This window comes from Haliaeetus leucocephalus, unplaced genomic scaffold (genome assembly GCF_000737465.1).
Source record: "Haliaeetus leucocephalus isolate CR32 unplaced genomic scaffold, Haliaeetus_leucocephalus-4.0 Scaffold866, whole genome shotgun sequence".
Taxonomy (NCBI): domain Eukaryota; kingdom Metazoa; phylum Chordata; class Aves; order Accipitriformes; family Accipitridae; genus Haliaeetus; species Haliaeetus leucocephalus.
In genome coordinates this window covers 877,855-893,733 of record NW_010973302.1, presented here as the reverse complement: position 1 = coordinate 893,733, position 15,879 = coordinate 877,855, and the positions used below count along the sequence as shown (strand labels likewise).

The 15,879-nt window shown below is 42.0% G+C and overlaps 1 protein-coding gene across 16 annotated transcripts in view; it reads left to right on the top strand.

Moving 5' to 3' along the window:
• PIAS2 (protein inhibitor of activated STAT, 2) overlaps window positions 1-15,162 on the top strand; it is a 33,545-nt gene extending 18,383 nt beyond the window's left edge. Inside the window, exons 6-15 of one of the 16 annotated variants that reach the window (XR_775348.1) lie at window positions 1,115-1,249; window positions 4,191-4,296; window positions 4,908-4,981; window positions 5,872-6,032; window positions 6,611-6,744; window positions 7,195-7,366; window positions 9,634-9,773; window positions 11,094-11,255; window positions 11,584-11,621; window positions 13,355-15,162. Coding sequence is in view for 8 of the 16 variants with exons in the window: in XM_010582980.1 (XP_010581282.1) it covers window positions 1,115-1,249; window positions 4,191-4,296; window positions 4,908-4,981; window positions 5,872-6,032; window positions 6,611-6,744; window positions 7,195-7,366; window positions 9,634-9,773; window positions 11,584-11,621; window positions 13,355-13,537 (1,143 nt within the window). In the remaining 8 variants the exon portion in view is untranslated. The other 15 variants (XR_775345.1, XR_775342.1, XR_775346.1 and 12 more) reach the window with 15 other exon arrangements.
• Window positions 15,163-15,879: the final 717 nt, after the last annotated feature.

Below are 15,879 nucleotides of genomic sequence, written 5' to 3'. Positions count from 1 at the left end.
GATGACAACCTGTCACTAATGGAGCTAGGTGTAGTTGATGCAAGGCAAAGCAGACACCAAGGAGATGTGGAGCTCTTGGAACAAGACTTCATTGTTTCTTAAATAGAATCAATGGAGTGTTTTCTGAGTGTGAAATGCTGAATTAACTCTTCATGACTTGCTGTGTTTGTCACTAAGGCTGTGTCCTTGTGATGTTCCACTCTCTTTCAGTGGGGTGGGGGGAAAAAAAGGACGAAGCATCAACACTACTTTTTATGCTTCCAGTGAACTTACCTGGACCAAAACCGCATTCTCTTCCACCTTTTCAGCACTTCTGTAAAACCACTTTAAAGAGGACTGTCATGGTTTAACCCCAGCTGGCAACTAAGCACCATGCAGCTGCACGCTCACTTCCCCCTGCTGTGGGATGGGGGAGAGAATTGAAAAAAAAGTAAAACTCGTGGGTTGAGATAAGAACAGTTTAATAGAACGGAACGGAAGAAACTAATAATAATAACAACAATAATAAAATGGCAATGATAATAATAAAGGGATTGGAATATACAAGTGATGCACAATGTAATTGCTCACCACCCACCAACCGACACCCAGTTAGTTCCCAAGCAGCGATTCCCCCCAGCCCCACTCCCCCCAGTTTATATGCTGGGCATGACGTCACATGGTATGGAATACCCCTTTGGCCAGTTTGGGTCAACTGCCCTGGCTGTGTCCCCTCCCAACTTCTTATGCCCCTCCAGCCTTCTTGCTGGCTGGGCATGAGAAGCTGAAAAATCCTTGACTTAGACTGAACACTGAAAACATCAGTGTGTTATCAACATTTTTCTCATACTGAACCCAAAAGATAGCACTGTACCAGCTACTAGGAAGAAAATTAACTCTGTCCCAGCTGAAACCAGGACAAAACCAAAAAATGCTTTAAAATTGTGGTTGACTTATGGTATTAGACTGTCAAAGACTGATATTTCTCACAGTAAGTGTTTAGTCTCCAGCCTAGAGAGCTCCTAGGTTTACCTGCTTCCCGTAGGTCCGTTGAAAACTAACAAGTTTGTTTCAGCAGGTTTCAGAGTGCAGCGGGGAGACTTGGTAACCCTTTCCTTGTCCTTTCTTCCCATAGGGATATGCTCCACCGCCAAAAAATGGAATTGAACAGAAGCGACCTGGGCGCCCCTTGAATATAACGTCTCTAGTTAGGTTGTCGTCAGCAGTGCCAAACCAGATTTCCATTTCCTGGGCTTCTGAAATTGGAAAGGTAAACTGTGTGTTCTGTAGGATGTGGAAAGCTGCCTAAATAACCTCATCTAGCATTCCTTCTCCTCTACTGCCTGATGTAGCTGGCAAGGCATACACCAGCAAGTGTTTAGTATTAGGTGGTCGAACTTCTTATCAGTGCCAGGAAACAAAGTTTGCTCTAGAAGTATGGTAGTTTACAGTAACATATATACGATTTGTGTAGAGATGGCAAAGGCCTCCTTATAGAATTCACATTAGAAAGCCTGCTGTTAGGGGTTGCCTGAAATGTGTATCAAAAATAATGAAATCTTTTTGTGGTGTAAATGGTACAAAACAGTTCAGACGTGACAAAATAACAAAAGGAAAACCTAACTTTCTTCCGTGTAGCCTGATGGTGTGAAGAGTGGAATTATGTAGCCATGTATTCTAAGGCACGTTTCTCAGTATCTGCTGTAACGGCCCATTGGAGAAGGCTTTTTAAACTGTCCAGATGTGCCAAGGCTGTGGGGGTGGAGACATGCATTTGCTTCTGAGGTTTTTGTATTTTCTAACTAAGTAATACTAAGTAGTTTTACAAAAACAATTTTTCTTCCACAGGAAGAACTGGTTAATGGATATTTTCTTCTCTATTCTTTTGAGATTCCTTTTTTACATGAAAATGGCCTCGCTATGAGTTGATTTAAAATTGTACTTGCAAATAAACCAAAACAGGGTGGAACTTCCAGCTCAGAAAGCTCATAGATGGCAGGTTGCTGGGAAGGGTTTACTGGGGAGGTGTCAGGCTGCTGGTGCCAGCTGTTTCTGGGCTTGATGGATCTCAAACACGCTTGGTCGGACCATACTTGTGTGTTGTGTGTGTCTTTGTAACGCAGGATACCTGAGCAGTGTGTGTTTTCTTACAAATGAAGAGTAGTCTGGAAGTTTGGGTGACTTGAGGGAGAAGTGACTCAATGTGAGGAAGGATGGAGAGCTGGGGAAGAAATGAAAATTGAAGCCTCTTCATAATGCAATTCTAAAAAACTTCATGGAAACCTGCAGTGGGGGAAAGGCATGCTAGACTTCAGGTGGCAGGAGATAAAGGGGTGGTGACTGAAATGTGAAACCTGTTGTTTTCTAGTGCCTGCAGTCATTAATCATAGTTGAAAAGGAATTAGCCTTTAAAATGGCCCTGTGGCTGTTTAGAAATTCCCCTATGGATTTACTAAGGAAAAGAAAGGGAGAGTGTGAGGAATTTCTGAATTCTTCCTAGATTTAAATAGCTGTTGCAGCATCCCTTTCAGCTGTTGGTAAGTCAAGAACTACTTATTCCTCTATTTGTGACCAGTTGTGGAAATCCTTGTGGATTCAATTATCAAAGTAGCTTACCCCTTGCTTTTTTCTTCAAAATCAAAAGCTGTGGACCAGAGACACCATGTGTTTTAGAGTGATGCTCCAGTATAAACTTTTATACACTAATTAAAATTTTAAAAAGAAATTAGAGAGAAAGCTAATGTTCACAAAATAAATGAAGGGCAGTGCTGACAGCAAAGTTTTTTTGTTTTTGTGGTTTTTGTTTTTGTTTTTCCCTAAAACAGAGGTGAAGGGGAAGATCTAAGCCATGCTTCCCAATTATAAAGCACAAGAATATTGAAATGACTGCAGTGTTGTGTGTGGTCTTGGCCTCTCCCACTGACCCTTGCTTTCTTCCTCCCCTGTATCTGCCAAAACATATTCTCATGGAAGCAGATGAATTGGAGGTTGTCCCAGCATTCCCCCTTGCCCCGAGAGGTAAAGTGAGTTCTTTGGTTTAATGTTGGTGCGCTGCTCTAAGTATCAGAACTCGCACAGCAGCTGTCGCTATTCATCCTCTAAATGAGACCCTTGGGGACAGTGTGGAGTGTCAGCGGGCGCACGTGCTAAGGGCTTATTGGCATCTACTTGACTGATAGTGGAGAGCATCTGAGCAAAGGAGGCTTTAATCCCACAGAGGTGGTCAGACTTGAGCCTGTAGAATTCGTTCTGAATAAGTAGTGCAATGCACGGTCATTCTTTAAGGAAAGAAAAAAAATCTGTTTTTCTTAGCAGTTTCCCATGCATTTAGGTAACTTTATTTGCTCATCTAGGTAAGAGCTGGTTTTCCTATAGGTGGTAAAGGAGGAGCAGAGCAGTAGGTGTTGTTTAAATTCTTGTGCAGTACCCAGACAGTATAGGAGCCATAGGAAGGTGGCTGGCAGGGAGTGGAAGTGAGAGATTGCAGGTTGTGTTTGTTACACAGATGAAACCATTATTATTCTGCAGTAGCGGGACTTGCAGAATTTTTTCTTCATTAGTGACTTTGAATAGAGAGTTAATGCTGAACAGAAGAAGCTGGCAAGTCGTGTGAATTAGGGAAGAGTAGTAAATGCTAGGGAATGTGGCCAGCCTCAGAGGAGTGGGTATGGTGTAATGAGGTTTGGCTTGAAAGTGCAGAGCAAGCTAAAGAAAAGGTACAAGGAAATTGGTGCAGCTGTGTGCCATGTGAAGGTGTTGCGTTTGCACCTGAAAGACTGTTCATCTCTTCTTTTGTCATGTGATCATCTCCGAGCTTCCCACTAACAGATTGACACTGAAAAAAGGGAAGGATTTAATAGACAAACATGAGAAATTCTTAAAGACTGCCTGTATGAGAAGGTGTGTTACCAGTGTAAATCATCTTTCCCAGTGAAGAGCCCAGATTGTATCTCGGTTGTGGAGTTATTCTTCTTAGTTAAGCCACAACTGGAGTAGGACAACTGGACTTGATTGGCAGGAGAATTCTGGTAGAGTATTGGGCTCTTTCACAGTAATGAAGTTATCTGTCAATGCTTTTCATAACTATTAAGCCAAAACTTGGCATGTTTTTGTTTTTACTGTATGCTACAGCTAGTGTAAATCGTAATTGGTGGTAATAGTGGAAGTACTGTATGAAATCAATATTTACTTTTTAATCACTCTTTTTGTAGAATTACTCCATGTCTGTGTATCTTGTTCGTCAGCTCACTTCAGCTATGCTTTTGCAGAGGTTAAAAATGAAAGGTATCAGAAACCCCGATCACTCCAGAGCACTAAGTAAGTCAAATTTGCCTGTCTGTACTTTGTGAGGGTGGTCGGTGGCTCTTTAAAACTAGAACTGGTAATACTTGAGGCATTTGCAGCGTTTTGAAAAGAAAGTCTATGCCCAGAGTATCAAAGGTTCCCTTTGCTGTTGCTGAGGCATCATGCGCTTTTTCAGTGAGGGTCCCTGTGCTGGTAGAGAGCGCACCTAGAGATCCCATCTGAAGTGTTCTTACGGGAGTGCCATGAGCACCACTTACTGTGGTGGGCTGTGAGGTGCAGGTAGATGTCCTAAATTCTTTTTGCTTGCATGTGATCCTGATTTGCCTTTGCACCTCGCTCACTGATGATTATTTTATTTATCTCTTCGCATGTTGGGTTGAGTTTGCTCTACTAACCCTCATGGCTGGTAGTGCATCTGCTGCACATCAAACAGTCTTATGATGCGCAGCGTTTGCCAGTTGCTCATAAATAGTGAAACTATTGTTGTTTGATATTGCTATGAACTAGTTTCCTAGATGCTTTATTTTTTTAGATAGCTGAAAATAAAGTACATGCACTGGCAAATCAAGATTAGCATTTTAAGTAATGATGTCTGTGTATAACTTCTTCATTTATTTTAATAGTTAAAGAAAAACTAACTGCAGATCCTGATAGTGAGATTGCCACGACCAGCCTGCGGGTATCTCTGATGTGTCCTGTAAGTATGGCTGGAAATTACCTTGTACAGATTTGTCTCTTCATCTTTAGTGCAGAGTTGGCCGCTTTTAAAAAGTGCTTTTTAAGAAACTTCACTGGCTTTTATATACTGATTCATTAACATAAAATAGTGGAGAGAAGGGTGCATCTACAAGCACCTGACTGTAGCAGCATTCAACCAACTATGGTTTAGAACTGCAAACGCCTCAGTTGTAATGCAGTCAGAATCAAGTCGCTACTAGTGTATAGCGAGGCCTTTAGAAGGAGTAATCTTGTGTATCGAGGTGTTGAGACTAATTGGGCAGGGTGACAGAATAATTAAAGGATACAGTGATAAATAAAACTTTGGATCTCCTCATTTTGGTGGTATTGCTTATACTGCCAGCTGCTATAACAAACAAAAAAATTGATTGCTGTGTAACAAGGTAACGCTGCCTTGGGGTTTCTCTTCCCAGCTAGAAGCTGGCCTTGTGTTTGTGACTGCTCTGTTAAGCTAAATGTTAAAATGGGTATTACGCCATTCTGAGTCTAACATAACTGGAGCTCACAAAACCCCTTGAAATATTTGGCTAAAAGAAAATGATAAAAGCGGGTGCTTCAGTAGGTCTTTGAATAAAAATAAAATCCTAGCAATAACATTGATGTAGGTCCATTAGAAATGTTTCTGACTGTTTTCAACTCAGTGAAGACTTGGAGGATGGCTTTATTGCTCCTTTAAGTGCACTGCATGTGCTTTGATAGGGTGGCTTTGCCTGCAGCGACCTTAGCACTGGGCACCTCTGTAGTGAGAAGAGACAGTTACTTCACCGACTGCCTCCGATTTCATTGTTAGCCATCCAGGCCTATTTCACTGACTTCTGTTCTGATGCTCTTTAAATGCATCTCCTGCAGCTGGGAAAAATGAGACTGACAATCCCATGCCGGGCTGTTACTTGCACACACCTGCAATGTTTTGATGCTGCTCTTTATCTTCAAATGAATGAAAAGAAGCCTACCTGGATCTGCCCTGTCTGTGACAAAAAGGCAGCTTATGAGAGCCTAATATTAGATGGGTAAGAGACTGGGTTTGCAGATTACACAATTAGTTAACATTTTTGTGACTTATGGTTCAGCCATTTCATACTATTTTCTTTGCCGAAAGACTTTAGATTGGGAGGAACCATTAGACTCTTAGTTTCTGTTCCCATGTAATGAACTATGTAAGTTTATCTTCTAACTGCATCATCAAACTCTCAAGCCTCAGTATATTTCCTCTGGAGAAATCCAAATGTGACATCTAAGGATAGGTCTCCCTTTTACATGACCCTATCTCTGAAGCTATTAACGTTAAAATTTAACTCATAAAAAAGTGTCAAACTTGATTCAGAGGATGATAGATTTCCATACAGAAGCAGAAATTATGAATTGCAGTAATGTTGGAGTGGAATATGGGTAGGTTGGGATACTCTTTTAGGTTTCGATGTCTGCAAAGGCTGTAATTGCAGGCTTTCGGGTAAGATGAACTGGGGAGAGGGTACATGCAGTGAGTCAAAGGTGATCATAATTAGCTTTTCAACTGTGTCTCCTTTGCACTTAGGATGAAAAATTTCACTTGGAATCAAAAATGAAACCACTCAGCTTTATTTTTCAGGCTCTTTATGGAAATCCTTAATGAATGTTCAGATGTGGATGAGATCAAATTCCAAGAAGATGGCTCCTGGTGCCCCATGAGGCCAAAGAAAGAAGCTGTGAAAGTCTCAAGTCCACAGTGCACCAAAATAGAAAGTACGTACATCTGGGGTGCTGGTTGCAAACCAACAAAAAGTCTTGGAGACTTAGCTGTAGCTTGTATAATGTGTATGGATGTTGATGTCTGTGTTGTGGAGGGCTTAATACTTCTAACCTTCTTTCTTTTTACTTTAAATGACAAGGGTTGTATCTCTCAAATTGTGCCTTTTTTGGGGCTTTGTCTTTGCTCTTTATAATAGCAGTTAAGAAAATGAGAGGTTGCTCTTGTTTTAGGTCCTTAAATGGACAAGTGAAGATTAAAGCTTGTGCTTTAATATTCTCAATGTGATACAGAATAGTAATAAAACAGTTCCTGGGCTGTAACATTCTCTGTAGTGGCCAGGAAGATGAGCTAAAACAGGATTTGAGTTCCTGGTTCTGTTGCAGATAGAAACAGCTGATGTCAACAGCCTTTAAAAAACAGTAATATTTTATTTTCTTGTTTAGGTTCCAGTGTTGTTAGCAAACAGTGTTCTGTGACAGTGGCCAATGAGGTGAACAAGAAGAAAGTGGACGTTATTGACTTGACAATAGAAAGCTCTTCTGATGAAGAGGAAGATCCTCCTGCCAAAAGGAAGTGCATATTTATGTCTGAAACACAAGGAAGCCCAACCAAAGGGTTTGTCAATTTTAAAGTTAGTTGTTATTCTGTAATGTCTCAGATAAACTGATGTGTAGACAAATGGACTTGTAATCTCTCTCCGGGATCCAGCTGCACATTTCCAGAGGAGAATTTCTAGGCCTCTCCTTGCAGAAGGTTGTATCGATACAGTACCTTTGTACAGCCAAAACACTATTAAATAGTTTTACATCTCACAAAAGACTTGCGCTGACTGTTGCTGTGTTTGCAGGGCTATTTCTCCATAGAAAAGGAAGCTGATTAAGCTAATGGACAGGATTCTCCTGAGAAAGCAGATTATGCCAAGTGGAGGAGCTTTATTGCATTCTTGCTAAGTTAGTGTCATCTTAAAGGCTTTTCTTTCGCTGTCTGTTATACCCTTTATCTAATCTGCTCTGGTGCCCAGGAAACTAGGCTGCGTTGTGTGTTTCATCCATCCTGTCAGTCTTGGAAGGGAGGCTCTTTACTGTTTTGAGTCAAGACAAGCTTTTTCTCCATCTCTCTGTTAAACTCTGGAATGTCTTGGACACTGTTGTTGGCCATGGTTATCAGTCAGTCCTGCACCTTGGTTAGCACAACTGGTGACTTCCCAAGTCCTCTGTCAAGTGCTCCATCTTTGTAGTCATGCCTGACTTCAGCGGCAGGCTTAACCAGCTTCTTTACTGTTGTGCCGCCTTCTGTCTGTCCCAATCTACGCAACTCGGCTGCAGTTACTGTTCGTGGCTTCTGTAAAGTTCTTGCCCTTGGCCCGTAGGGCACAGGAGACCTGCAGGGAGAGAGGGGCACTGGTCAGGCTCACCAGCAGTCACCGCTCCGCGAGGCGATTCCAAGTGTCAGCTTTTAGTAATGGTTTATTAGTTAGTGTTGCTGCATGCATGAGGTGTGTGTCTGTGTGTCTCAGCGTAGTGGCTTATGTCTTGTACTAAAATAATAGTAATAAAAACAAACCCCTTCTGTTTTGCCAGCTCTTGAAGTAATGAGCAGCTGTACTGTGTCTCTGGTCCACAGGAATGTGTGGTCTTTGAGCAAATAGTTGGTCATCTTCAACAACTTTCAGCAGTGATTCTGAAATGCTGTTGCTTTTTGTGAGGATTGTGGAGGAGTCCTTCTGCAAGAGACTGTTTCTTATTTTTGTAAGAAAAAATAGCTACAAATACATCTCTTAATGAAGTTTCAGAAGGCACCAAGACTTCCTTCTGTGCTCCTGTGTGTGTCTGAGATGGCTACCTGCAACCATAATTGTAGGAGGACTGAGTTTTCTTGTCTGTCTGTGACCAATGTATTTTCCTTGCTGTTTGGGTATGGAAATGGCATGTTTTCATTCTTCAAATCCAAGTCAAAGCCAGGCTTTTGGGGAATAGCTTCTCTCCTGTAAACAGTGTTGCCTGAATGCTAGTTTTGGCAGAACTGTGGGGTGTCTTCCTACAGGCAGAAGCAACACAGGCTGAAGTATAAGAGGTGCTTGCGAGGGGAGGGTCTGAAATCCAAGCTTCTGAAATCAGGCGTAGCAGAAATGCACCGATGCAGCAGTCTGGGGAGGAAGACGTGAGTGGCTAACACTCGTGGCTGGTGGGCTGGAGGGAGTGATGCGGAGCAGCTGGGAGCGGGACTCTGGGTGTTTCCACCTGACTTGGAGTTTATGAAATATTTTATGCACGTGGCTGGTGCCTGAACGCCTGTGGTGATTAGCAGTGCTGCGATGTAATCGGGCAGAAGGTGGGGATGCAGAAGGGTTTCAACTGGTTGCAAGCTCCTGGAGAGCTGAACTTAGCTTGGGCTCAGGCTGTGAGTAAAGATGGGTTTGGTATTTAACTCCCATGTGTGTAATCTCAGAGGCTGAATAATGGTCAGTCATGCCTTCAGCGTGACAGGGTAGCACCGAGGAGTGGTGATGTGGAGACATTGAAATGAGTGTTCTTCTCCTGGCTCTGGCTACCTGCACATCCCTCCCAGGGTGCTCCACAGATAGAGATTTCCATTTCTGTCTCTGAACGGTAGACTGTTATAAATGACTCCAGCACTGTACTTTGTTTTAATGCCAACTTGCTCTTATGTCACAGCTGCTGTTGAGAGCCAAGATACGGTCATGTTATTATGAAGACTGTTATGAAAGAGGAAATTAGAGTGGAATACTGTGTAGTGAGTAGCCACGCTGTAGTTGTGTTGTTACATAGTGACCTTGTGAATGAGAGTGCACAGCGGTGTGTAATTTCTCTTCTGTAACTAACGGCCAGGTTGTTTGTAACTTCCCGTGCTGTTCAAAACAGGGTTCTCATGTATCAGCCATCTACTGTCAGAGTGCCCAGTGTGACAACGGTCGATGCTGCTGCTATTCCTCCTTCATTAACAGACTACCCAGTACCATTCCATCATCCACCAATATCCAGTATTTCATCAGACTTGCCAGGTAGGTGGTGGCTATTTTTAATGTGTATTCTGACAGCTTTATTAATTTGTGGGGTGGGTAAAAAATTGGAGAATTGATCAACTTTTTTTTTTTTAATGGAACAAGACTATATGCAGTATTCCACTGATGCGATGCCTAGACAAGTCCAGTACAGGCTGTCTTTCCAGTTTCAGGTTGCACTTCGCAACAGCGATGTGAAAAATGTTGCTTCTGGGGTACAAATTGGCACTTTGGAACGGCAGCCAGAAACACTTCTCGCTATATTCAGTTAGACTCTGTGTTAATATCCAGTTGTTATGTGTTGTAGATGCGAGGGAGAGTAGCTGCTTATTTAAGTTATAGAGGTGTGATGGCGCCGACTCATCCCAACCCTAGAAGTAGAGATATTCTGCTAGCTGATTCTAGTGGTGCTCTGTCTAGACTGTATGAAAAAGGTTAAGGTGAGCTACAATATGTAAGCTGAACTCTATTGACTTTCTTTACCTAGACATACCCTAAATGCCTATGATGTATTCTTCAACACTGCTGCTAAATATCAGACAAAAGGTGGGGATACTGATTGTTTTCTATCCTGGCTCCTTGAAAAGAACACTGTATATAGGGACTCTGGGGGTTCTCTTTGCCGGCTGTAACGAACCCAGAGCCCAGGAAATGGTGACTCATGGTGACAGGTGTCCCATTGGCCTCCTGTACTTCCCTCTCCCCGCTCCATTGCCTGTCTCCATTTCTCCCCTGCAACATCTCTGGGTTTTTTCCTCTTCTTTCAGCACCAGTTTGGCAATGGGATGGATATCATTCCCCTTGTTTCTCTGTCCATTTTGGTTCCTTTACTGCTCCCTCCCTCCACTTCTCCCTTGTTAAGAAATCGGTTGCCTTCCCAAATTGGATAGGAGAGTACGCTGAGAGAATGGAAGTCTAGAACTGTTGTCTGTCTTTTATCAGCTGAAGTTCTAGAAGGTGCAAGAACAAAAGCAGCTGTCAATTCTGTAAAAGCAGTTGAGCTTAAATCTCCTTCAAAATTTTTCTCTAATTGAGAAGAGAAGGAGAGATGCCACTGGCCAGAACAGATTTGGAGGTGAGGGGAGAGGGAGGGAGTAAGTTTTCCATTTCTTTCTGTTGACATAGCAAACACAAGGCCAATATTTAGAAACAAAACAAAAAAGGCTGTAATTTCTCATTGGTTTCATAATTTTTAAACATCTTGCCCTAAATGCTTACACGCTAATGGTGTATAAGACGGACGCTAGTTGTCACTGCTCTTAGAGGATATACCTTGAACTACTTGTAGTTTCCTCTTCTTCGTTCCTTTTATTTGTCTAGACACAAAACGGGGATGATATTAGAAATGTTTCCTTATTGGCTGCCCGTGGGTGGAGGAAGAGACCTGCTGCTTGTTTTTGGACTTGTGCATGTTGTGACTTTACTTCATTCCAGCATCTTTAATGTGATGACACTCTTCATGTCCCAGTTTGGCCAAGTCAGGTACAATATGCAGTGAAACTTGCATTATGAACCAACAGCTCCAAATGGCAACCTCCATCTAAGCAACCACATTGAACCACCCTGCAATATCCAGTGAATAATACATCATTATGTCATTCTCATTCTTAAAAAGAGCCACTTGTACGAGATAACTCGTTTTGCTGCTGCCTGAAGTAGTCGTTGAGAGTGGTGTCACAGTGGTATATTCCATTTAGAAACTGTGTAACAATTGCAAAATCTGTTCTACGACCACAAAAAAGTTCCTTAAATTTGTTGTGTATGAATAAAAGAAAGACACATCAATTTATTATCCTTCTCTTCTTTCTAGGTCTGGATTTTCTTTCACTAATCCCAGTTGATTCACAGGTATGTTTCTGAACTACTATGGGGTTAATTTCCAAGTCTGGTTTTTGTGACGTACTGCTCGAATAATTACCAGGACACTGTCATCATCCATACCATGTTCGCAGTCCACTCGCTTAGACCTTACCACAGACCAGGAAAATCCATTTTCCCCAACAAGAGGTGGTAATGAAGATGCATTAAGGGAGGATTTGGTTTAGCCTCACTAGGATAAATCCATGCATGGAAACTCACTCTTTAGTGATAGCTTGCCTTTCTAAAGTGGATACTTGCACGGCACTAATGTGAATACACCCCCCGTGTACTTCACCCTCTTAGTTCATACTGTGTATCTGTAGGCCAGATTAAGCTCTGTAAATATACGTCACTGGTGGTTGTTTCTGTTGGTTTTGATGTTAGTAGGAGGTTAAGTTTTAAAGAAAATATCTTCCTTAATTTGATGGGCACATGACTGAACGCTTTTATGATAAATCCTTCCATGTAACACCTAAACCCCGCTGGCTTTGGATTATATGGATATTTTGTAGGTCAAAAGTAACTAGGCGGTGCTTTTCCTTCCCTGGAAACTTAAAACTTTACAAGTTAGGGAGAGTGATTCTTACCGTAACTAGATTTACACAGACAGACTACAGCCTTGAAATGTGGGGGAATATCGGCTCCCTAACTAAGACAAGAGGATCTGAAGCAGACCCTCTGTTTCATCTCTCTGTCTCTAGAAGACAACAGTAATAGGACTCTACTGCAGAGTTGACTTTCTGGTGCCTTAAAAACAAAGGATGAACTTCCTCCTTTTCTTTCCACTTACTGCATCTTGCAATACTCTGTGCCTGACCTTGAGATCTGAACTGCCGAAAGTGGGAATAACAGAAGTTTGTTCATGTGGGAGACTGGAAGCAGGTATGCTGCTATGAAGTGTCCACTTTGGACAGTTCAAACAGTTCAGGCTCAGTTCCAAACATATGTCTGAGATTGGAATCCACGGGGTAAGAGAAAGTAAGGTGTGTTGAACAACGTGTGTGCGTGCGTGTGCGTGGGTGTCTTACATTATCTTCCTCTGACACCTGGAAACCTTGTTCTGTTTCTAAATGCTTAGAGTGTTCAGCTCTGCTTTGAGAAGGCTTGTCTTCCACTTCAGGAAATTTAAATCAACGTAGTAATTTTTCTTAATCAGACTTGATCAGGGCTCATTTATCACTACTAAAATGTTTAGAGACCTGCATGTATCATTGCAGGTATATACTATGAACATGTTGATTAGTACAGCTGCTGGCATTTAAGAGGATGAAATTATTCTAACCTCCATCGAAGTAGCAAAAAGCATTCTGCTACCTTTCATGATGAAAGGAGCCCAAAATACACAGTTGTGCCCAGTAGCTGTGGGCAGTGAACATTCTCCAAATGCTAAGGTTTTTTTTGTTTGTGGGTTTTGTTGGTTTTTTTGTGGTCATCACGTGGACATGATAGTGTTTCTTAATGTGCTAGTAAATGCTCAAGCTAACCAGTTAGGAGAAAAAAAAAAGGGGGGGGGGAGGGAGAGGATGAGGGAGAAGGGCTCGTGGCTACCATCTCTGCTTGCTTACTTGCTGGCGTGCAGAACTCCAGTTCTTGCTATGCATGCGATAACGAAGTTCTGCTAGTAATGTGTTTTGTGCTTGTTGTAGGGAAGATGTATCTTCAGAGCATACATTTCCCTTGTGCAGTTAGTCTCTTCATTCTTCATTGTTTGTTTCAAGCAGTACTGTCCTCCTATGTTTTTGGATAGTCTCACCTCAACCTTAACAAGCAGCACGCCTGGCAGCATCATCACATCAACCAGTCACCACGAGAGCAGCACGCACGTTAGCTCCTCCAGCAGGAGCGAGACAGGGGTGATAACCAGCAGCGGCGGCAGCGCTCCTGACATCATCTCACTGGACTGAAACAAGGGGCAGCACCGGACTCCAGGAGAAACTGCACGGAGCTGCTGCTTGTATCTCTGGAACTTCAGCATCTCGGAAGTTATTCTGATATTTATTGAAAGGATTTCCCTTCTGGAAAATGGAGTAAATTCATCTACACTAGGAACAGAAGTGATAGACTTTTTTGTTTTGTTTTGTTTTTTTTCCTTGCTCATTAAATAGCTGGTATAGAAAAGGCCCCTTCAGAACATGCTTTTATGCTTTTGGCTTGTTCTGGGGAAACTGACATTTTGTTGCTGGGTGGATTCCACAAATGGTTTTTAATTTTGTTGTAAAACACAGCAATAATGTAAAAACAAACAAAAACTTTTTTTAATAAAAAAAGGCACTTAACCACTCTAGAACAACAGCCTGGGCAAAGGTGCAGAAGTGTATGCATTGGTGAATTTTTAATATTTTCACTGGGGCCTGTAATAAACTTCATTTAAGACAATGAAGCTTTGTGAAATAGCCATGACTTGTGTTGTATGTCTCTTGTTTCCCACTTCCCCCTTACCTGGGGATGTAGGGGAAGCCTCTGTAAATGGGATTGGTTGGGGGTTTTTTTGTTTGTGGTTTTTTTCCTCCTGATTTTGTGTTTTTCACAAATGCAACAAAAACCTAAGCTTTGACTTCTTCCTCTTAATGTTCTTTGGGCTGGGGAGGGGACAAACTATCTATGCAAACTCTGCATTACACAATCTCTGTGCCGTCATGTCAGAATGGGGCCACCTCCCCACCTCCAAAAACTCCAGACTATGCACAGTTGAGCTGTAGCTGAATTTCTGGTTTGATAACTTTAAGAGATGATAGAAAAAAAAGCCTTTAAACTCAGATTATAAGGTGGTTGTTGGCCCTCTGAAATTACCACCCCTGACCAGTTGATCAAGTGAAGTGTGTGCTTTCTATGGCAGCTGTAAGGAGAAAAATAGGAATTACTTTCTCCAGTGCAGGATAATTTTCTAGGATCTCTTGCTTGTGGCTTCTGTCACTTCAGTAACTGCCATGTTCTTTTGGGAATACCCCACTCTGACATGCCATGGGGGAAGGTTGGCTTTTTGGAAGACAAAAGCTGTAGCTGCACAGTGTTCCCACCTAACTGGAATTACGTGTTTAGGGCTTAATGATGCTTTGTCCCACATTACATGGCCTCCTAATCATGGCTTTCCTAATTCAATGGGAATAACTTCCTCATGTTTTACTCCCCTGGTCAATCTGCTGCTTTGCTGTGTGGATGCAGTGTCTCCCCACACACCTCTAAGGATAATCTCCACAGTACGGTATGTGGAAGAGGTTACAGACAAGGAAAATCAAGTCATTTCCATAGAGCTGGAATAATGGTATTGTCTATGTTGACACAGCAGCTTTCCCCAGTGTTGTGTTTCTGTTGAGTAACTGTATTTGAGATTATTCCTTCCCTAATTACCAGCTTTCACTTTTTCCTGATTTTGTGTTCCTTTTTTCTTATTTCTTTAGTCAGATGTCTTGTACTTTTTGCCTTCCACTACTGTTAACAGTATTTGAACGAAGTACAAATGGATAAGAAATACTGAAGCAGGATGTATTGTAACTCTTGCCTGCCCTGTACTCCCACTTTTAATGCAGCATTACTATTCCCCATTGCCTTTTCTTGTATGACCTTTCACACCAATCTTCAATTCACATGTTGGTCTTAATATCGCATCCACTCTTTCTTCTTTCCTTATCTGTTGAATTTTTTGTACCTGTTAAGGCTCAGTTTTTAGCATGATTTATTTCCAATAAAGCCATGCTACTCATGAAGTTTTTTCCTAATGGCCTGCAGCAGATCGGTGCTTTCTGCATCAGAGTTGCACAGTGACTTGAACTATAAATAGAGTGTGGAGAGAGGTTCCAGAGTCATTCTGAATAAAGTGTTTAAAACTGGTATCTGTTGCTGAAGATGGTATTTGTACTCTTAATGCCAAACTGAAGCGTGACTTGGGCAATTGCTGAACTGGCTGAAGGGATGTAAACATCCTGCATGTACATCAGAAAAGTTAAGGAAGGGTGAGTGCCGTTTTTAGGACATGCTCTAAACCATTCATGGTATTACAAAATAGGGCTGGAATTTTGTGAAGCTAATTATTGTGCCTTGTTTGGTAGTTACTTATCAGAGCTGAGGTCAGGTTGTGTTCTCTAGCTGTTTTGGGCAGGAGTTTTGCAGCTGTATTTAGCTTTAAACCTTCAAGACCCATGAGAGCGATGTCAAATGCAAATAAGGCATTTGAGCCTTATCTGTTTAGGAGAGAGTTAGATTGTCATAGGCTGTGGTGTGAGGTAAGCCTTCAGGTGAAGGATGTAGC